The sequence below is a fragment of the Pan troglodytes genome, chromosome 17 (assembly GCF_028858775.2).
Source record: "Pan troglodytes isolate AG18354 chromosome 17, NHGRI_mPanTro3-v2.0_pri, whole genome shotgun sequence".
NCBI lineage: Eukaryota > Metazoa > Chordata > Mammalia > Primates > Hominidae > Pan > Pan troglodytes.
In genome coordinates, this window is record NC_072415.2 from 18,088,869 (window position 1) to 18,112,484 (window position 23,616).

General features: G+C 38.3%; 1 protein-coding gene across 10 annotated transcripts in view; it reads left to right on the plus strand.

Annotated features, from left to right (window-relative positions):
- PTPN2 (protein tyrosine phosphatase non-receptor type 2) overlaps positions 1-23,616 on the plus strand; it is a 98,086-nt gene that overhangs the window by 68,740 nt on the left and 5,730 nt on the right. For 5 of the 10 annotated variants that reach the window (XM_009433615.5, XM_009433613.5, XM_009433617.5 and 2 more), the window contains 3 exons: positions 266-418; positions 12,671-12,852; positions 20,310-20,910. In XM_009433615.5, coding sequence (XP_009431890.4) covers positions 266-418; positions 12,671-12,852; positions 20,310-20,517 — 543 coding nt within the window. In that variant the 3' untranslated portion in view covers positions 20,518-20,910. Of the gene's footprint in view, positions 1-265; positions 419-12,670; positions 12,853-20,309; positions 20,911-21,220; positions 21,314-23,616 lie in introns of those variants that run through there. The other 5 variants (XM_001171536.7, XM_003953237.5, XM_054671732.2 and 2 more) reach the window with 2 other exon arrangements.

A 23,616-nucleotide genomic window follows, 5' to 3' on the forward strand; every position in this document is an offset into this window, starting at 1 on the left:
AGATTACTATGATTGGTTTGGAATCAGTTGTGAATCAGCTAAAGAATCAAAGTCCTCCAACTACTTGAGGGGTTGAGATGTGGGGAGGGATGAGTAGGCTGGGATAGTTGTTGTGTACGTAACAGTTATAGCTGGAGGGTTAAATTATCGTTGTTCTTTCAGAGGAGAAAATGCATAGCAAAAATCTTAGCAATGATCTTGCATTGATTCTGTTTCCTGGGTTCCAATAACAAAAGACTTGTCTCATTTTTTGCCTTTCTTGCAGATGGAAAAAGGAGATGATATTAACATTAAACAAGTGTTACTGAACATGAGAAAATACCGAATGGGTCTTATTCAGACCCCAGATCAACTGAGATTCTCATACATGGCTATAATAGAAGGAGCAAAATGTATAAAGGGAGATTCTAGTATACAGGTAAACTTCATACAGGTTTTAAATCATATCTATTTGTTAAATACACATAGCATCAAATAACTGCACTCCACTTGAGCCCTTGTCTTTGTTTCAAAGAGTGTATTTGAATTTTTGTGGTAAATCCAGCTGGCTGTCTTAAAATTGTAAAATTTTAGCTAGCTTCCTCATATATACTCAGCCTCAGGATAAATCCTGTGTGTTACTTAAAAGCCCTTGTAGAAACAAGATTTCATTAAAGAAACTGAATTTTTCATTTTGGGGGTGGTTAATCTTTTAATTATTAAAGTAACTGGAAACTTGAGATACTTTTGCCCTCATTAAACACTGATACTTGGTTTATGTAATATTTGACTTTATAACAACAAGCAACTTGAATATTTATGGCAGATATAATGAAATTCCAGCAAAATGTTATATTCTTCTGTTTGGTGGCTTTATTCTCATGAAGCTATTTTTACTGCATATTTGTAGAACCTAAGTTCAAAGACTGATCAGAAACTTGTGTTATGTACTAAGTTAAAATGTAAAATAGAAACAACCACAGACTCCATTTTTTGTCTGATTTAATCACATAGTATTGGACATAAGCAGATACTGTAAGTTGATGCATAATATAAGAAGATCGACTGTCTTTTCATTATGTTTCTCATGTGTGAACATATTTACTAGCACTTTCATTTCTGTGATTCCTAGCCAATACAAGAATGTAAGTTAGATCGGACCATTGGTGTCAGAATAAAGGTTTATTTAAAAAGATTTTTTCCAAATCTTTAAATAGCATTAAAATATTCTTAATGCACAGAAACATTAGGGCACTCAGAGCCAAAATACGCAATGTGTGGGAAACTCAGCCCATTAGAACATGTCCTGCTTCAGACGCCAGACTTTGGGAACACTGGATTTGCCAGGGTCACTTTGGCAGTGATCAGTGATTTAGGTGAAGTAAAAGTTATTTCAGATGTTTAAGATTAGGAAAATTTCCCTTTCTAATCACAGTGAGCTTTCACCAACTTAAATCTGGAGTTCAAAAAGAAAAGTAGTTCAATCAGATTTCCCCATGCCTTCACAGCCTGCATGCTGCCTTCCCTGCCTGCTTCTTGGCTGTGATGAGACGGGTAACTGGGAGGGAAATGTATTGTCCTTTGGATTGTGTCTTTCCTACCACTGCTTTTTTTTTTTTTTTAAGTTTTGTGTTTTTAGTTTTAGAATACATACTTTATCTGAGGATGGATCTTTTTTTATCACAGAGGTGAGTTTTTCTGGACACACTTTTTTGTGGAGTCTTTGACAGTGCAGTTTGTGGCTAGGAAGGATATTTTTTCTGTTAATTTATCTGGTGTGGTATAGTCCTCAGACTCTCAATTCTAAGGCATTTTCTGCCCCTATTCCAGATAGGATATTGGAAACATCTTTATCCTTCAGGTACTCAGGATCAGAAAAGCATGCTGCCCATTCCAAGGGGTTAATTTCTGCAGAAATGGTCTTGGCATTCTGAGAATCTCTCTTTTAATTGGTGCATTTAGACCATCGGCATATGAAGTGACTACTGATAAAGTTGGATTAATAAATACATACCACACATGCTACTGGTTTTTTTTTTTCTTTTTTTGAGACGCAGTTTTGCTCTTTTTGCCCAGACTGGAGTGCAATGGCACAATCTCGGTTCACTGCAGCCTCTGCCTCCCAGGTTCAAGTGATTCTCCCCACTCAGCCTTCCGAGTAGCTGGGATTACAGGCGCCCGCCACCACTCCTGGCTAATTTTGCATTTTTAGTAGAGATGGGGTTTCACAGTGTTGGCCAGGCTGGTCTCGAACTCCTGACCTCAAGTGATCACCCACCTCGGCGTACCAAAGTGCTGAGATTACAGGCGTGAGCCACCGCACCCAGCCCAAAGTGATTGTATCTTAAGTCTGTAAATATGTGTAATTATAATCTTAAAGCATGTATTCATTTACAGAAAACTTCCAATGACTTTGACATTCCTATAGACATATAGGCTATTTGCAATTGCCTTTCAGCACAAGGTCAGGCATAAATACTTAAGCTGGTTGCTGGTATTACCACGTATTTATTAGCATATTCCCAGTATTGATGATGACAGTTAACCCCCCAGAGTAAATATCTAGTTTGGCAATTCAGAACTAATGTTGTAAGATCTCTAGCTGGTAATTTGATATTACTAATAAAGTATTAAATGTAAATGATAAACTTTTAACAAATTACAGAGGATTTGAAGTTTAATTGCATTGCTTAAAACTTTCTTCAGTGAGAGAAATGGGTAGAGCTAGGGTTCTAGGCATTGTGTGGGGGGCATGGCTCCTAGTGGCAGTGACTCATGGGTTGGTGCAACGTGAGCACAGAATTAGAAAGAAAGATGAAACAGTACCAGGCCTCAAAATGAGAGCTCCTTTGAGGTTATAGTTTAGTGAAATGTAATTCCTTGGCTTTACCAGTCAGCATTGATGACCTGAGGCAGGTGACTCAGGAGTGCTGGCTCCCTTGTGTGTCACAAGGAGGACAGAGACGAGTGAGTTTGCTGAACCTATATAGGCATGAGTGAGTTTGCTGAACATAGGCACGAGTGAGTCTGCTGAACATAGCCATGAGTGAGTCTGCTGAACATAGCCATGAGTGAGTTTGCTGAACATAGCCATGGCAAAATGACATTGTTGGGTTTGTGGGTTTTTTTTAATTCACTAGCATTAAATATCTCTTTTATTTCTCTCTCTGCCGAGTGCTTTCCTTGTTGATGTATTCTGAATTTGTTGCATATTCTGGGAAGTGGTCCAGTGAGACTTGATTTTTGGTGTCATCTTATTTGTTGGCATTGTTGAGTGTTGTCCAGCTATAAGGCCAAGTTACATAACTAGGTCTCAGTCAAGAGTGGAAACTTCAAAAATTGACCAGTATAAATTCTGGACACAATTTAACATTTTTGTGGGGTACTTTCTTGAACACACATCTTTATGAGGGGTCACAGCGTAGTCAACCCAGACTTGCCTAGGTTAAAATTCTGTCTCTACTATTTGTTAGGTGCATATCCTTGGGCAAGTTACCTAATTATTCTCCCCACATCTTCGGTAAAAAGGGTGTAATAATGGTAATATTAGTATTAGTGCTTATCTCCTAAGGTTATTGTGAGGATTAAGAGCTAGCACATTTGAAGTGTTAGAATATGGCATGGGGAGTAGCAAGTACTCCATGTCTTCACTATAAAAGATTTGGACTGAGTAACAAACAAGGGAACAAAGAAAATAGACATAGTCATCTAAGTGAAGACATCCTTAATTACTCTTACGTTCCATTATATTGTAGTTTCTTGATTGTTGGCACAATATTCTTTCGGGACATGGTTTGCGCCCTCTTAGGGCTCAGGATTTTCAGTTCTACCCCACTACTCATGAAGTCCAGAGACCTCTTTCCCGGAGGTCTATTTCCTTTCCAGCCTCATCTCTCCTACTCAAGCTTTGCGTGTTTTCCATCCTCTAGACAAATTGTACCAAACTGTACTACTCACTGTTCTCCAAACACAACAAACTGTAGAATTTCACATTTTCTAAATCTTCTGTAAATCAACTATTATAAAACAAAAAAGCCAGCCGTGGTAGTTCTCTCCTATAGTCCCAGCTACTCAGGAATCTGAGACAGGAGGACTGCTTGAGCCCAGGAGTTTGAGGCTACAGTGAGCTATGATCACACCATTGCATTCTGGCCTGGGCAACAGAGTAAGACCCCATCTCTAAAAAAATTAAAAACATAAAAAGAGGTACATTGATTATGCAGCTAAGTAAAGTAGCCATATCTGGGAACGGTGAAGTGTGGAAAATACTTTTTTTTTGAAACAGAGTTTCACTGTTGTTGCCCAGGCTGGATTGCAGTGGCGTGATCTCGCAGGCTGGATTGCAGTGGCGTGATCTCGGCTCACTGCAACCTCCGCCTCCCAGGTTCATGCAATTCTCCTGCCTCAGCCTCCCAAGTAGCTGGGATTACAGGCTTGCACCACCATGCCTGGCTAATTTTGTATTTTTAGTAGAGACAGGGTTTCTCCATGACACCGAGTCTCATCTTTCACCCAGGCTAGAGTACAGTGGCGCAATCTCAGCTCACTACAACCTCGGCCTCCCGGGTTCAAGCAATTCATCTACCTCAGCCTCCCAAGTAACTGGGATTACAGGCATGTGCCACCACGCCCAGCTAATTTTTGTATTTTTGGTAGAGATGGGGTTTCACCATGTTGCCCAGGCTGGTCTCAAACTCCTGACCTCAAGTGATCTGCCCGCCTCAGCCTCCCAAAGTGCTGAGATTACAGGCATGAGCCACTGTGCCAGGCGTGCCTTTTTCTTTTTAATACCTCTGGTACATGATGACAATGAGACAAATTAGAAACTAGTTTATCCATTGTATGAATGGATTTCCCAGAGATTTTTTAAAGATCTGAATACAAGCATTGCTTTTAACAGTACCATATTGCACAAGAGTAACTCCAGGGAATGAATATTCCATAAGTTCCAAAAAACTTTAAGTTGCAATGTTACATCTCTGTCCAAAATCATTAAACTCCTCGGGCAATAAGTAGAGTATTCCTTATTTATTAGATCCAAGACTTCTTGCGTCCTTGATAGGATCTTCAAAGAAGGCCATCCCTGTCCATACCAAGTCATTTGGGCCAGTGTCAGTCATAGGTAATCAAAACCATTGGCTCCCACTGCTTCTGCCTCTACCACTTGCCACTGGCAGATACATAGATGGGGATCATGTTTCATCCTTTCAAGGACCTGAGAGACTATAGTCCCAGTGCATAGGTTATATATGCGTTTTTCTTCTCTGGCATGTACAATTGTCACTGCTTTCATCTGCAGGGGCCCAGATACACTCTTCTTCCTCTACCTTTGTCCCTAGGAATGGTGACAAGTGAGAGCACAGGAAACATATTTTCTAGACATGATGCTGGGCTCTTCACATGCCATCTCATTAATCACAACTGTCTCCCAGGGTAGATGATGACATCCTCTTTCATAGAAGAAACTGAAATTTCTCTTCATCTTGGTCCGAATCCTGGTTTGTGTTGCCATCTACTCCTGAAGTCCATGCTAGAGGCATGCTGGAGGGTGTTTCTCTAGCCCAGTGGTGGGCTAGCCAGCTGCCTGGAGCTGCTAGTGTACCTGATAGACACAACCAAATTAAAGTCCTTTAGCATCATAAGGACCAGCTTGGAGATCTCACTGTTAGTTCTCCCCTAGACTGAACAGTGGTAAGGAGCAAGAAGGTTCCAGATCACATTCAAGCACCACTGTGGTGACTACTCCAGTGTTACATACCTCTGGATTAGAAGTGGATTAAGATTCAAGCAAAATCTACCGTGGCTGAAATCTTTTTAAAAATTTTTGTGTTTTTTGTGCAGTGCTACTTTATTTTTTATTTTGTTTTTTTGTCTGTTGGTTGGTTGGTTTTTTTTGAGACGGAGTCTCGCTCTGTCGCCCAGGAGTGCAGTGGTGTGATCTCGGCTCACTGCAACCTCTGCCTCCTGGGGTCAAGTGATTCTCCTACCTCAGCCTCCCGAGTAGCTGGGACTATAGGCGCGTGCCACCACACCCAGCTAATTATTTTGTATTTTTAGTAGAGATGGGGTTTCACCATGTTAGCTAGGATGGTCTCGATCTCCTGACCTCTTGATCCACCTGCCTCGGTCTCCCAAAGTGTTGGGATTACAGGCGTGAGCCACCGCATGCCCCGGCCTTTGTTTTTAATTGACACTTAGTAATTGTACATATTTATGGGGTTCAGTGTGATATTTTGATACATTTATGTAATGACCAAATTAGACTAGCACATCTATCACCTCATACATTTATCTTTTCTTTGTGGTGAAAACGTTCAAAATCCTCTCTTCCAGCTATTTTGAAATCTCTATTTAATTATATATTATTATGTGCTAATATATTTCATAGTACTTGAAATATATATAAGTATATATAAGTATTTTGAAATAGCCAGAAGAGAGGATTTTATGTGTATATAAAATGTGTATGTATATAAATTTTTTTTGAGATAGGGTCTCATTCTCTTGTTCATGCTGGTGTACAGTGGCACGATCATGGCTCGCTCACTGTAGCCTCCGCCTCCTGGGCTCATGTGATCCTCCTGCCCTAGTCTCTTAAGTAATTGGGACTGCAGGCGCGTGCCACCACATGTGGCTAATTTTTAAATTTTTGTAGAGACTGGGTCTCACCATGTTGCCCAGGCTGATCTCAAACTCCTGGGCTCAAGCGATCTGCCCGCCCTAGCCTCCCAAACTGCTAGAATTGCAGGCATGAGCCACCACACCCTGTCTGAAATATTAAATATTATTAACCATAGTCATTCTGTGCAGTAAAACACCAGAACTCATCCCCCTGTTGAACTGTTGTTCAGTTTCTCACTATGCCCCCTCTTCCCTACTCTCCAAAGCCTCCAGTAGGTACTATTCTACTCTCTGCTTCTATGAGATTAACATTTTTAGATTCCACATATGAGTGAGAACATACAAGTATTTGTCTTTGTGTACTTGGCTTAATGTCCTCCAGTTTCATCCATTTTGCCACAGAAGACAGGATTTCTTTTTTTTTTAATGGCCAAGTAGTATTATATTTTATATATATATTATAATATATTATATATGTAATATATTATATATTATATATTATATATTATAATATATTATATATATTATATTATATATATTATATACAATATAATATATATTATATATTATAATATATTATATATATTATATTATATATATTATATACATATAATATATAATATATATTTTTTTCCCACATTTTCTTTCTCCCTCCATTCATTGATGGTTGATTCCGTATCTTGACTACTGTGAATAGTGCTGCAGTAAGCACAGGAGTGCCGATATGCCTTTGAAATCCTAATTTCATTTCCTTTGGATAAATACCCAGTAGTGGGATTACTGGATCATATGATAGTTCTATTTTTAATCTTTTAAGGAACCTTTATGCTGTTTTCCAAGATGGCTGTACTAATTTACATTCCACCAGCCGTGTACAAGAGTTCCCGTTTCTCCACATTCATGCCAGCATTTATTTTTTGTCTTTTTGATAATAGTCATTCTAAGTGGGGTGTGGTAATATCTCAGTGTGGTATTGATTTGCATTATTCTGATGATTAGTGATATTGACCATTTTCTCATGTATCTGTTGGCTCTTTGTATGTCTTTTAAGAAATGGCTATTCAGGTCTTTTACCTATTTTTAATTGGATTACTTGTGTTTTCTGCTATTGAATTTTGTTTGTTTCTTATATATTCTGGATATTAATCCCTGTCAAATGTATAGTTTGCAGATATTTTCTTCCATTCTGTAGATTGTCTCTTCAGTCTATTGATTGCTTCCTTTGCTATACAGAAGCTTTTTAGTTTGATGTAATCCCATTTGTCTGTTTTTGCTTTTGAGGTCTTATACAAAAGACCCTTCCCTTGCCCAGACCAATGTCCTAAAGTGTTTCCCTATCTTTTCTTCTAGTATTTGTATTTGTTTGGGGTCTTATATTTAAGTCTTTAGTCCATTTTGAGTTGATTTTTTAATATGGTGAGATATAGGGGTCTAGTTTCATTCTTGGGCATCTAGATATCCAGTGTTCCCAACACCATTTATCAAAGAGACTGTCCTTCACCAGTGTATATTCTTGGCGTCTTTGTCAAAAATAAATTGGCTGTAAATACGTAGATTTATTTCCATGCTCTGTCTTCTGTTTTATTGGTCTTTATATCTGTTCTTATGATAGTAGCATGCTATTTTGGTTACTATAGCTTTGTAGTATATTTTGAGGTCAGGTAGTGTGATGCCCCCAGCTTTGTTCTTTTTGCTCAAAATTGCTTTGGCTTTTGGGGTCTTTTATGATTTCATACAAATTTTAGGATTATTTATTCTGTTTCTATGAAGAATATCATTGGTATTTTCATTGAATTGCATTGAATCTGTAGATCACTTTATGTAGTATGGACATTTTAACAGTATTAATTTTAATCCATGAACATAGGCTATCTTTCCATTTGTGTCCTCTTCAACTTTTTCCATTAATGTTTTGTAATTTTCATTATAGAGATCTTTCACCTCCTTGGTTAAATTTATTCCTAGGTAATTTTTTTGAAAATGGAATTGCTTTCTTGATTTCTTTTTTCAGATAGTTTGCTAGTGATGTATAAAATTCTACTGATTTTTATTTGTTGATTTTGTATCCTGCAACTTTACTGATTTTTTTTTAATTAGTTATAACAGTTTTTTGGTAGAGTCTATAGGGTTTTCTATACATAAGATTATGTCTTCTGCAAACAGAGACAATTTGACTTCCTCCTTTCCAATTTGAATACCCTTTCTCTTAGCTAATTGCTCTGGCTAGGACTTACAATATTATGCTGAATAAAAGTGTTGAAAGTGGGCATCCTAGCCCGGTGCGGTGGCTCATGCCTGTAATCCCAGCACTTTGGGAGGCTGAGATGGGCAGATCATGAGGTCAAGAGATTGAGACTACCCTGGCCAACATGGTGAAACTCTGCCTCTACTAAAAATACAAAAATTAGCTGGGTATGCTGGCACGCACCTGTAGTCCCAGCTACTCGGGAGGCTGAGGCAGGAGAATCGCTTGAACCTGGGAGGCGGAGGTTGCAGATCATGCCACTGCACTCCAGCCTGGTGACAGAGCGAGACTCCATCTCAAAAAAAAAAAAGAAAGAAAGTAGGCATCTTTGTCTTGTTCCAGATCTTAAGAGGAAAAGCTTTCAACTTTTTCATGTTCAGTATGATATTAACTATGGGTTTGTCATACGTGGCTTTGTGTTGAGGCACAGTTTCCTCCATACTTAATTTGTTGAGTGTTTTTATCATGAAGGTATGTTGAATTTTTTTTTTTTTTTTTTTTTTTTTGAGACAGAGTCTTGCTCTGTTGCCCAGGCTGGAGTGCAGTGGTGCAATCTCAGCTCACTGCTACCTCCGCCTTCTGGGCTCAAGCGATTCTCATGCCTCAGCCACCTGAGTGGCTGGGATTACAGGCGTGCACCACCACACCCAGCTATTTTTTGTATTTATAGTAGAGATGGGGTTTCACCATGTTGGCCAGACCAGTCCCAAACGCCTGACCTCAAGTGATTCACCCGCCTCAGCCTCCCAAAGTGCTGGGATTACAGGCATGAACCACCACACCCAGCCGCTATGTTGAATTTTATCAAATAGTTTTTCTGCATCTATTGAAATGATCATATGGTTCTTGTCCTTGATTCTGTTGATTTTTGATAGATCATGTTTATTGATTTGCATATGTTGAACCATCCTTTCACCCCTTGGATGAATCCCACTTGGTCATGGTAAATGATGTTTTTAATATACTGTTGAATTCAGTTTGCTATTATTTCATTCAGGATTTTTGCATCCATATTCATCAAGGATATTGGCCTGTAGTTTTCTTTTTTGTTGTGTCCTTGTCTGGTTTTGGTATCAGGGTAATGCTGGCCTTACAGAATGATTTTGGAAGATTTCCCTCTTCAGTTTTTTGAATAGTGTGAAAGGAATTAGTATTATTTAAATGTTTGTCAGAATTCAGCTATGAAGCCATCAAGTCCTGGGCTTTTCTTTGATGGGAGACTTTTTATTACTGATTTAATCTCACTCTTTATTGGTCAGTTCAGGTTTTCTATGTCTTCATGGTTCCGTTTTGATAGTTCGTGTGTGTCTAAGAATTTAGCCATTTCCTCTAGGCTTTTCAATTTGTTGGCATACAGTTGTTTATAATAGTCTCTTACAATACTTTGTTTATGGTATTAGTTGTAATATCTCCTTTTTCATCTCTGATTTGAGTCTTTTTTTTTTCTTAGTCTGCTATAGGTTTGTTGATTTTGTTTGCCTTTTCAAAAAAATGATCCTTGGTTTTGTTGATCTTTTGCTTCTTTTTTTTGGTCACTTTATTTCCATTTTCTGGTCTTTATTATTTTCTTTGTTCTGCTAATTTTGGGTTTAGTTTATTATTTTCTAGTTCCTTGAGGTACATCAGGTTGTTTATTTGAGAACTTTCTTTTTCTTTCTTTCTTTTTTTTTTTTTTTTTTTTTTTTTTGAGACAGTTTCACTCTGACCCCTAGACTGGAGTGCAGTGGCATGATTTTGGCCCAGTGCAACCTCCGCCTCCCGGGTTCAAGTGATTCTTATGCCTCAGCTTCCCAAATACCTGGAATTACAGGTGCCCACCACCACTCCTGGCTAATTTATGGTAGAGACGGGGTTTCACCATGTTGGCCAGGCTGGTCTCAAACTCCTCACCTCAGGTGATCCTCCAGCCTCTACCTCCCAGAGTTCTTGGGTGTGAGGCACCCGCCTGGCCTGATTGTGATTTTTTTCTTTTTTTAATTTGTTGAGACTTGTTTTGTGGCCTAACATATGGTCCATCATGGAGAATGTTCCATGTGCTGATGAGAAAAATGTGTATTCTGTGGCTGTTGGAGGGAATGTTCTGTAAATGTGTGTTAGGTCCATTTGGCCTAGAGTGCAGTTTAAATCCAATGTTTTTTTGTTGATTTTATGTCTGGATGATCTGTCCATTGCTGAAAGTGGGATGTAGCGTTCTCCTGCTATTATTGTATTGCAGTCTATGTCTCCCTTTAGATCTAATAATATTTGCTTTATATATTTGTGTGCACCAGTGTTGTGTGCATAGATATTTAAAATCATTACATCCTCCTGCTGAAATGACACCTTTGACCTTTGTTTCTTTTTACAATTTTTGACCTAAATTTTATCAAAATATAGCTACTCCTCTTCTCTTTTTGGTTTTAATTTGCATGGAGTATCATTTCTCATCCCTTCACTTTCAGTCTTAGTGTGTCCTTACAGGTGAAGTGAGTGTCTTGTAGGCAACATAGAGTTGGATTTTGTTTTTTGTTTTTTCATCCATTCAGCCACTGTATCTTTTCATTGAAGTATTTAATCTATTTACATTCAAGGGTATTATTGATAGATAAGGACTTACACCTGCCATTTTGTTAATTGTTTTCTGTTTGCTTTTCATATTCTTTATTCCTTTCTTTCTCTCTTATTGTTTACCTTTGTGGTTTGGTGATTTTCTATAGTGATAAGCTTTGATTTATTTCTCTTTCTCATTTGTGTGTCTGCTGTAGTTACTTTTTTTCTTTGTGGTTACTATGGGGCTTACATTAAACATCTTATAGTTACAGTGTTTTAAGCTGATAATAACTTAACCTTGGTCTCATAAAATATTTTTGGCTTTTACCCTCCCCCCACAACTTATAATTTTGTTGCTTAATTTACATCTTTTTATATTGTGTGGTCCTTAACAACTTGTAGCTGTAGTTACCATTAACCATTTTTTACTTTTAACCTTCATAATGGAGATTTGAAAGATTATATTCCACAGTTACAGCAATGGAGTTTTCTGAATTTGGTAATTAATTTACCTCTGTCAGTGAGATTATATTTTCATATATTTTCATGATAGTAATTATACTTTTGCTTCCAGTCGAAGCAGCTCCCTTAAGCATTTCTTATAAGGCTAGTCTAGTGGTAATAAATTCTTGCAGCTTTTGCTTGTCTGGGAAAGACTCCATTTTTCTTTCATTTCTGAAAGATAGCTTTGCTAGTAGTTGTTATCTTTCAGCACTTTGAATATATTATCCCATTCTCTACAGTCTGTTCTTTCTTGGCGTGTACAGGTTTTCTGAGAAATCTGTTGATAGCAACCTGCCAGGTTCCCTTACATGTGACTTGATCCTTTTCTCTTGCTGCTTTTAGAATTCTCTATGTCTGACTTTTGATGGCTTTATTATAATGTACCTTGGAGAGAGGACCTCTTTGCATTGATTGTGTTCAGTGTGCTGTCGAGTTTCATGGATCTGGATACCAATATTAAAATTATATTACTGTGACTAATAGTTGAGTGTGGTCCCAGTATAGTTTGTCTCAAATAGGTAAAAGTCCACAAGATTTTATTAAGATTATTATATTCAACTATATACTGATGTACATAAATACTAAATGCTTTATTATAAAATTTTGAAATTAAAATAAGCATAGTTGTTACAAGCTACAGTATGGCAAAATGCCTTTTTCTTTTTCACTCATCTTTTAGCATCATTGGGTTTTCTTAACTTGAATATAGGATTTTAATTCATAAATTTTTTTATTTAAGGAAAATAAATTTTTAATGTTTGCGTTTGTTTTTCATTTCTCTTCCCTACCTAGAAACGATGGAAAGAACTTTCTAAGGAAGACTTATCTCCTGCCTTTGATCATTCACCAAACAAAATAATAACTGAAAAATACAATGGGAACAGAATAGGTCTAGAAGAAGAAAAACTGACAGGTGACCGATATACAGGACTTTCCTCTAAAATGCAAGATACAATGGAGGAGAACAGTGAGAGGTAAGCTTTCCATAACTACAGGCTGAAAGATGAGGCTTTTTTATTTTAAAAATAAATTTTATGGGACCAGGTGCCATAGGATTTCAGGTATGTAATTTTTATATTAGGAAAATACAATCACGCCTGTAATCCCAACACTTTGGGAGGCCAAGGAGGGAAGATCACTTGAGTCTAGGAGTTTGAAACCAGCCTGGGCAACATAGTGAGACCTTATCTCTACAGAAAATAAACAAAATTAGCCAGGTGTGGTGATGCAAGCCTGTGGTCCCAGCCACTCGGGAGACTGAAGTGGGAGGATCACTTGAGCCGGGGAGGTCGAGGTTGCAGTGAGCTGAGATACCACCACTGCATTCCCACCTGGGTGACAAAGCAAGACCCTGTCTCATAAATAATAATAATAAATAAATAATTATGTGGATATGATATATGAAATAATATAGGCCCTTTTTTTATTGAATTAATATAACCTTTTTTTTTCTCTGTCACCCAGGCTGGAGTGCAGTGGCACAACCTTAGCTGCTCCACCTCCTGGGTTCAAGCGATTCTCCTGCCTCAGCCCTCCCGTGTAGCTGGGATTACAGGCGCCCACTACCATGTCCAGCTAATTTTTGTATTTTTAGTAGAGAGAGGGTTTCACCATGTTAACAAGGCTGGTCTTGAACTCCTGACCTCAGGTCATCCACCCGCCTCAGCCTCCCAAAGTGCTGGGATTACAGGCGTGAGCCACCATGCCCAGCCAAATTAATATAACCTTTATTTCTTACCTGAGGGTATTTAGTATATGATGACAAAGGTGTTCTTAAGGAGCTTTCAGCCAATACTTAGAAACCAGTTCAAAAATCCTTTAAAACAATAATGATTGAGTGTAAAAGTTAATATAATTGGGTGCTAAAATATATGGTATGGTACAGAAAATAAGTAGTATGAATACCTGCCATTTGTACTATAATTATAATGTAACTGATAATATGCCTTTAATAAAACATTTAAACATGTAAGCTTAATTGCATTACTGGAGAAAGAAAAAGGCGTTTTTAAAAAATCCATATGAATGTGGCATCTATTCAGAATTTTAAATTACAACTACATTTCTAAGACTGTCTCTCACAGATTAGGAAGCTGATAACCTGGTATAAGTCACATAGCAAAGTGAATGAGGTTTTTCTTTCCTCTCTCCTGCATCTCTGAATAACTTTTCTTCTTCTCTTTTTGCCAAATATACTTCTTATCGTGGGGAATTTTATCTTGTGGTTATATTTGTTAGATTGGAATGAAAATAGTCAAAGTCTGCCATACATTATAGCTTTACTGCTGTGTTTTCCTAATATAAAAATTAAACACCTGAAATTTTATAAATGCTAACATATTCCAATATATAATACATGTATTATTATATATTATAGTGGAAGAATTTATTATGATTTAGTAATGTTATTCCCAGTTTTTGACTTCAGTAGTTTTAGACTGCAAGAGAAAGCATAATTTTTTTGGTTCCTTTTTTCATCTTAAATAGAATATCTTTAAATCAGGAAATAATAGTTTTAAGTAACCTTAGCTTTTTCAATAATAAGGCTTTCAGATTCCTAGTGTTATTGCTTTTTTCCCCCTTTTATCTAGTACTATCTGCAGAATTAAATGAAAAACAGGCTTGATGACTGAAATGGCATTCTTAGTATTTCAGAAGTGTTGAGTTTTAATCCACAAAGATTGAGAACAACCATGTTAATCCTAGTGAGTTAAATCACTCATACAAGCTTGCAAATACAGAGGAGACTACTAAAACCACTCTAGAGTCTATAACTCTAAAGAGTTATAGAGTGATTGCAGAAGACTGTTTTATGGGGTCTGTGTGTGTGTGTTATGTGCCTGTACATGTTTTCGCATGTGGTGGCGGTGTTTTCTTCTTTCCCTTTTTTCCTTCCCTGTCTGATAAATGAGACTGGTGCATGTTTGAAAGCAGAGAGTCCCAACAGAAAAGTCAGAATTCTAAGCGGAGAAGTCCGATTACACAAACAAGGTTACAGAAATAAAAAAGAGGAGGCCGGGTGTGGTGGCTCACGCTTGTAATCTCAGTGCTGTGGGAGGTCAAGGCAGGTGGATCACTTGAGGTCAGGAGTTTGAGACCAGCCTGGCCAACATGGTGAAACCCTGTCTCTGCTGAAAATACAAAAATTAACCAGGCACTGAGAGTGAGAAACAACTTGGACATACGAATTTTAAAATACAAAAATTAAACAGGCATTAACGCCTGTTGTCCCAGCTACTTGGAAGGCTGAGGTGGGAGAATTGCTTGAACCCAGGAGGTTGCAGTGAGCCGAGATCATACCACTACACTCCAGACTGGGCAACAGAGCAAGACTCTATCTCAAAAAAAAAAAAAAAAAAGAAATGTAAAAGAAGAGCATAGGAGCAGGGTGTGAAATAGAGGTTACTCTGAACAGTTTTATTTTTTAATCAGTCCCAGTAATTTTTAATACCTATAGATAGCTTTGCATTAAAGATCCTAATAAAAGTCTTATCGAAAGAATTTCAACTTTTTTTTTTTTTTTCCTGAGACGGAGTCTTGCTCTGTCACCCAGGCTGAAGTGCAGTGGCGCAGTCTTGGCTCACTGCAACCTCCACCTCCCGGGTTCAAGCAATTCTCCTGCCTTAGCCTCCCATGTAGCTGGGATTACAGGCCCCCGCCACTACACCCAGCTAATTTTTGTATTTTTAGTAGAGGCAGGGTTTCACCATGTTGGCCAGGCTGGTCTCGAACTCCTGACCTTGTGATCCTCCCGCCTCAGCCTCCCAAATTCCTGGGATTACAGACATGAGACACCACGCCTGGCCAGAATTTCAACTTTCAAAAGAAATAGAACACAGTACTTTCTTGTATTCATTTTCATTGTTGAATATCCTCCAAAGCAGTGTTTTTCAAATTGAAGGTCAAATCACATAGTCGTGAAGTTTACTGGATTATAAACATTTTTTAAAGAAGAAAATAGAATAAAATAGAAATTATCAGCATATCACAAATAATAACATGAATTTAACAGATGCTGGCGAGGTTGTGGAGAAAAAGGAATGCTTAAACACTGTTGGTAGGAGTATAAATTAGTTCAACTATTGTGGAAGACAGTGTGGTGATTCCTCAAAGACCTAAAAACAGAAATACCATTCAACCCAGCAATCCCATTACTGGGTATACACCCAAAAGAATATAAATCATTGTACTGTAAAGATGTAAACGCACGCGTATGTTGATTGCAGCACTATTCACCATAGAAAAGACATGGAATCAGTCTAAATGCCTATCAATGATAGACTGCATAAAGAAAATATACATATACAGCATGGAATACTATGCATCCATAATAAAGAACGAGATCATGTCCTTTGTAGGGGCTTGGATGGAGCTGGAGGCCATTATCCTTAGCAAAACTAATGCAGGAACAGAAAACCAAATACCCCATGTTCTTACTAACAATTGAGAGCTAAATGATGAGAACACATGGACACATAGAGGGGAACAACACTGGGGGCCTGTCGGAGGATGGAGGGTGGGAGGAGGGGGACAATCAGGAAAAATAACTAATGGGTACTAGGCTTAATACCTGGGTGATGAAATAATCTGTACAACAAACCTCCATGACACAAGTTTCAAGCTTATGTAACAAGCCTGCACATGTACATACCCCTGAACTTAAAAAAGAATTTTAACCTGTTTTTATATATGTATGTGTGATGTATAAATTCCATATATTTACATATACATTGTGTACCTATGTAAGTGTGTGTGTGAGGTTGCTCTGTTGTGATGCTATTTCTTACTGTAGGTTGCAGTCTGAATTTGAAAGCCAGTATTTTCAATTACAGTTCAACCCAGAAACCCAGATCACTGAGAATGAGAAACAACTTGGACATACGAAAAGTCTGGGGCAGGCAGAGTGGCTCATGCCTGTAATCCCAACACTCGGGGAGGCTGAGGCGGGTGGATCACTTGAGCCTAGCAGTTCAAGACCAGCCTGCGCAACATGGCAAACCCTGTCTCTACAAAAAATACAAAAATCAGCCAAATGTGGTGGGACCTGCCTGTAGTCTCAAGGGAGGCTGAGGTGGGAGGATTGCTTGAGCCCAAGAGGTTGAGGCTGCAGGGAGCTATGATCACGCCACATGATCTTCCATGGGCAAGGGTCCACAGGAGGCATTCCCATTGGTTAATATCCTAAATTGCATAAATATACAGGAAAACCTGGGCAGGTCCCACTTGGCAAGTCATTACACAGACATAATTTCTTTAGGCCCCACTAAGGAAGAAAAGATTTTATCACAAATCGAGAGTAGTCTTGTCATTGTCTGGAATTGTGTTCTTAAATTAGATACAGGCATGCCTTGGTATTTGTCTCTAGTCCATTCCTGATTTATATAATGCACTTTTGGAAAGCAAAAACCTCTGTTTCATTCTTTTAAATGAGAAAAATAGTGTGTTGTCAGCCCAACCAGAAAGCATAACCAGTTCCCCCAAATATAGTACAAAACCTTTTAAACTCCTATGTAGCATTTAAAGCACTAATTATGTAATCATATAACACTTAAGGGACTCATTATTGGGCTTGTATGGTAAATGACAAAATACTAGATACAAATTATAATTGCCTTCTATACCGCAATGAAAATAAAAAATGAAATAATATGTTAAAGATTATATCTAAATTGGAACCTTGTTAACGATACCCCCAGGCTCCTGGCAAAAGCTAATAAAGGGCCCATGGGAGGCTAACCCCCTCTCTGTTTCTATACATATTTTGCCTACACTTGAACACAAATGTTTTCACTAACAGGTACGTGCATATTTGTGATAGTGAATTTTCAATTCAGAGAGTGAATTCTGAGTAAGAATTTTTGCAAGTCATTATAGCAGATATTCAGATGGAGTTCAGACAGCCAGGGGATACCTGTATATATGATAACAAAAGGTGAAAAAGACATGAGAAAGCACCATAAGATGAACAAAGATAGCAAAACCCAGTCTGTCCTCAAGTTGCAGAATATGTGATGAAGATAAAACAAGTACCCAAGTTAGCACATTATTAGTAAATTATAAATTACTTCAAATTAAATGCTGTAAGAATAGAAGGGCTAGAGGGGGTGGAGCAAGATAATTGAAGAGTAGAACTGAAATGAGAGGACAGGAGAGAAGGGAAGGTTTCTATTTTAGTGGGGAACAAATTTGGAGAACAGCAAAAAAAAACGGCAAGAACAAAGTTCTGCATAGCAGGAGAATATTGGCAAGCGTTTGCATGGACATGTGTTCTCAGTTCTCTTGGGTACATATCTAGGAGTGGAATTGCTAGGTCATATGGTAACTCTATGTTTAACTTTTTGAGGAGCTGTCAAACTGTTTTCTGTGGCAGCTGAACCATTTTACATTCCCACTAACAATCTCTTGGGGAGAGAAGGTTCCAGTACACCAAAGAAGTGTAACATTGATTAAAATATTCTAATACATAGTTCAATTCAGATTTCTGTTGTCTGAAAGATTCACCATATAGCTTTTTTAATAAAGTTTTATGGAAATATAATTTATATACCATAAAGTTTACTCATTTAAAGTATACAATTCAGTGACTTAATATATTTACCAAATTGTGTAGCTGGCACCACGATCTAATTTTAGAACATTTTCCTGATCCCAACTTCTGTAGCTGTTTAAAAAATATTTCAAGATTAATCAAAGATTGATACTATATTTAGTTGATGTGATTCTTTGGTCTCCTTTAATCTGGAACTGTTCCCTGCCTTTTTCTTCCTTGCTTGACATTTGTATTTTTGAAGCTTCTAGGCCAGATATCTTTTAGAATGCCCCATACAATGCATTTCTTTAATCATTATTTATCATAGTTAAATTCAGGTTAAACGTCTTGGCCAGGAAAAAGGTAGTCTCAATGTAGGAGACATTGAAGAGGCATTTGAGATATTTAAGCACCATCGTGCACTAGGCCCGGTAACAAACAAACAAAAAAAAAGATTTTAAATCAAGCTGCGTGTCCAGGGGTATGCTCTAGAAAAATTACCATGGCAATAATATTTAATTTGAGGGCAGGGAAGCTGGTTAGGCCTTTGCTGTAATACAGAAAAGTGAAAAGAGGGAATGGAAGAAATAGTAACCTATATGTTGCCATTGGCCGTTTTTTTGTTTTTGTGGGTGTGCTTTTATAGAGAGGCAAGACTTGCTATATTGCACAAGCTGGACTTGAATTCCTGGGCTTAAGCCGTCCTCCTGAGTAGCTGGATGGCATTATTATTTATATAGAACCAGAACTAAGTATCTTGAGAGTCAGAGACCTTCCACTGAAACAAAATTTCTGAGACCGGACACAGTGGCTCATGCCTGTAATCCCAGCACTTTGGGAGGCTGAGGTGGGCGGATCACTTGAGATCAGGAGTTCAAGACCAGCCTGGCTAACATGGTGAAACATCATCTCACTAAAAATACAAAAAAATTAGCCAGGCGTGGTGGTGCATGTCTGTAATCCCAGCTACTTGGGAGGCTGAGGCAGAAGAATTGCTTGAACCCGGAAGGCGGAGGTTGCAGTGAGCCAAGATCGCGCCACTGCACTCCAGCCTGGGCAACAGAACAAGACTCCATCCACCCCGCCTCCCCGCCCCCAAAAAAATTTCTGTATTGACTATGAAAATGGGAGGTAGAAATGTGTATGGTCAAATAAAAGAATAAGTGCTCCCACAACAGAATATTCATGGAAATATTAAATAGCTAGCTTTTATAAGAGCCTTAACCATCAAACGTGACCAGGAAATGGGATCAGATGCAAGCGGTACCCCCTTGTCTTCCCACTCCTGCTCCTGCTGACTAGTTAACAAGGAAGGAAAGAAAACTAACAGTCATCAATTCACGTGTCAAGAAAGTACCTTGCTTATTTTCAGGTCCCACTAAAAGCAGTTATCAATATAAAACTGTACCAGGAATGGTTGTCAAGGTACATCTCTGAATCATTAAAGAATATTGAGGCTTTTCTTGGCCGGGCGCCGTGGCTCACACCTGTAATCTCAGGACTTTGGGAGGCCAAGGCGGGTGAATTGCCTGAGGTCAGGAGTTCAAGACCAGCCTGGCCAACATGGCAAAACCCTGTCTCTACTAAAAATACAAAAAATTAGCTGGGCATAGTGGTGCACGCCTGCAGTCTCAGTTACTTGGGAGGCTGAGGCACGAGAATCACTTGAGCGTGGGAGGCAGAGGTTGCAGTGAACCAAGATTGTACCACTGCACTCCAGGCTGGGTGACAGAGCAAGACGCTATCTCAAAAGAATATTGAGGCTTTCCCCCTCATTATTCCAGTGTTCAAATAGGGTGAAAACTGTGTGGATGGTTTTATTTGCGCCTAGGTCCTCTGTGTTAGAGTACTCAAGTCCTGCTCTGTGTGCACTTCCTTTTACTTGTTTTTATTTCCTCATAGTGCTCTACGGAAACGTATTCGAGAGGACAGAAAGGCCACCACAGCTCAGAAGGTGCAGCAGATGAAACAGAGGCTAAATGAGAATGAACGAAAAAGAAAAAGGTGGTTATATTGGCAACCTATTCTCACTAAGATGGGGTTTATGTCAGTCATTTTGGTTGGCGCTTTTGTTGGCTGGACACTGTTTTTTCAGCAAAATGCCCTATAAACAATTAATTTTGCCCAGCAAGCTTCTGCACTAGTAACTGACAGTGCTACATTAATCATAGGGGTTTGTCTGCAGCAAACGCCTCATATCCCAAAAACGGTGCAGTAGAATAGACATCAACCAGATAAGTGATATTTACAGTCACAAGCCCAACATCTCAGGACTCTTGACTGCAGGTTCCTCTGAACCCCAAACTGTAAATGGCTGTCTAAAATAAAGACATTCATGTTTGTTAAAAACTGGTAAATTTTGCAACTGTATTCATACATGTCAAACACAGTATTTCACCTGACCAACACTGAGAAATCCTTTATCACAGGATTTGTTTTTGGAGGCTATCTGGATTTTAACCTGCACTTGATATAAGCAATAAATATTGTGGTTTTATCTACGTTATTGGAAAGAAAATGACATTTAAATAATGTGTGTAATGTATAATGTACTATTGACATGGGCATCAACACTTTTATTCTTAAGCATTTCAGGGTAAATATATTTTATAAGTATCTATTTAATCTTTTGTAGCTAACTGTACTTTTTAAGAGCTCAATTTGAAAAATCTGTTACTAAAAAAATAAATTGTATGTCGATTGAATTGTACTGGATACATTTTCCATTTTTCTAAAGAGAAGTTTGATATGAGCAGTTAGAAGTTGGAATAAGCAATTTCTACTCTATATTGCATTTCTTTTATGTTTTACAGTTTTCCCCATTTTAAAAAGAAAAGCAAACAAAGAAACAAAAGTTTTTCCTAAAAATATCTTTGAAGGAAAATTCTCCTTACTGGGATAGTCAGGTAAACAGTTGGTCAAGACTTTGTAAAGAAATTGGTTTCTGTAAATCCCATTATTGATGTGTTTATTTTTCATGAAAATTTCAATGTAGTTGGGGTAGATTATGATTTAGGAAGCAAAAGTAAGAAGCAGCATTTTATGATTCATAATTTCAGTTTACTAGACTGAAGTTTTGAAGTAAACACTTTTCAGTTTCTTTCTACTTCAATAAATAGTATGATTATATGCAAACCTTACATTGTCATTTTAACTTAATGAATATTTTTTAAAGCAAACTGTTTAATGAATTTAACTGCTCATTTGAATGCTAGCTTTCCTCAGATTTCAACATTCCATTCAGTGTTTAATTTGTCTTACTTAAACTTGAAATTGTTGTTATAAATTTAATTGCTAGGAGGCATGGATAGCATACATTATTATGGATAGCATACCTTATTTCAGTGGTTTTCAAACTATGCTCATTGGATGTCCAGGTGGGTCAAGAGGTTACTTTCAACCACAGCATCTCTGCCTTGTCTCTTTATATGCCACATAAGATTTCTGCATAAGGCGTAAGTATTTTAAAGGGGGCAGTTATCATTTAAAAACAGTTTGGTCGGGCGCGGTGGCTCACGCCTGTAATCCCAGCACTTTGGGAGGCTGAAGTGGGCAGATCACCTGAGGTCAGGAGTTCAAGACCAGCCTGGCCAACGTGGTGAAACGCCATCTCTACTAAAAATGCAAAAATTAGCTGGGCATGGTGGAGGGCACCTGTAATCTCAGCTACTCCGGAGGCTGAGGTAGGAGAATTGCTTGAACCCAGGAGACGGAGGTTGCAGTGAGCTGAGATCACATCACTGCACTCCAGCCAGGGCGACAGAGCGAGACTCCATCTCAAAAGAAACAAACAAAAAAAACAGTTTGGGCCGGGTGCGGTGGCTCACGCTTGTAATCCCAGCACTTCGGAAGGCCAAGGCGGGCGGATCACGAGGTCAAGAGATCGAGACTGTCCTGGCCAACATGGTGAAATCCCTTATTTACTAAAAATACAAAAATTAGCTGGGCGTGGTGGTGCATGCCTGTAGTCCCAGCTCCTTGGGAGGCTAAGGCAGGAGAATCACTTGAACCCAGGAGGCAGAGGTTGCAGTGGGCCGAGATTGCACCACTGTACTCCAGCCTGGCAACAGAGCAAGACTTCGTCTCAAAAAAAAAAAAAAAAAAAGTTTGAAAACCATTGGTATAGATAGATATTTTGAATTGATTTGCATAGTCTCCTTGAATGTGTTAAATTATGTTGAAAGTATGAAAGCAGGATGTAGGTGGTACTACATATTAAATAAGATTTATATAACATGTGCCTGTGTCCTGATTCAGTATTACTGTGTCCTGTAACCTTGAAATGGAGAGGAGGTAAGAGGGACATTTTTTTATGTCTGTCTGCATTAAACCTGTGTTGAGGCATCCAAGACCCTTACATTTCAGGTTGTTATTGGTTTAAAACCTCTTTCCAGTTTGCATTGGTTTGTCTTTGCTAAATACAGTATGTTTATGTTACTCTGCAAGTCACATACAGGTAGGCCTTATGACATTTCCAGTTGAAACTAGGCTTGCTTTCAGTACACAGTTGAAGACTTGAGGAAGCCAGTGCCAGAGAGGACGTGCCTCACCCCTCAGCTGGCTGAATGCGCTTCATTGGCTTACGCTTTGCTTTCTGTATGCTTTCTGTCCTTCTGGGTGGTGTCGCATATATTTTTAAAACCACATTCAGTGTGATGAACACTTGTTGGTACACTTCTAAGGTTAGTCATCTTTCCTTCTCTGAGCAGATCCTTGAGAAGGGCATTGACAGTGGATGCTTTAAATAGTGTTCAGTTTTTACCAGTAATAATATTTTTTGGTGGATGTCATGAAAACACATGACATCGTGTTGTGCCCATGATAAAAAGTCCTGACTTTTTATTGAATGAGGTGTGCTGGTCAAAGAGACAGACGTGGCTGCCTTCTCTGGTAACAGCCAGAGGAAAAAGTTAGCAATTCTAGATGGGTTCTACAGCTTTAAAAAACTTGTTGTATCCTTAGGTCCTCATAATATTAAATATTTTCTAATTTTAACAGATTTTAAGAGTCAGATATATACTTTGACTTGAATGAGGTAGTGTTGCTTCTTAAATAGGTTAAGGAAGAAAAAATTATTAAAAAAAAGGTTTATTTTCAGGAGTTTTTAATTCATATCTAGTTCATTTCCACTCATATCTATTTCTGCTAATAGATTGACAGCAACCTTTGGTTTAATGCTATGTTCTCTAGCTACACCAACAAGTTATAT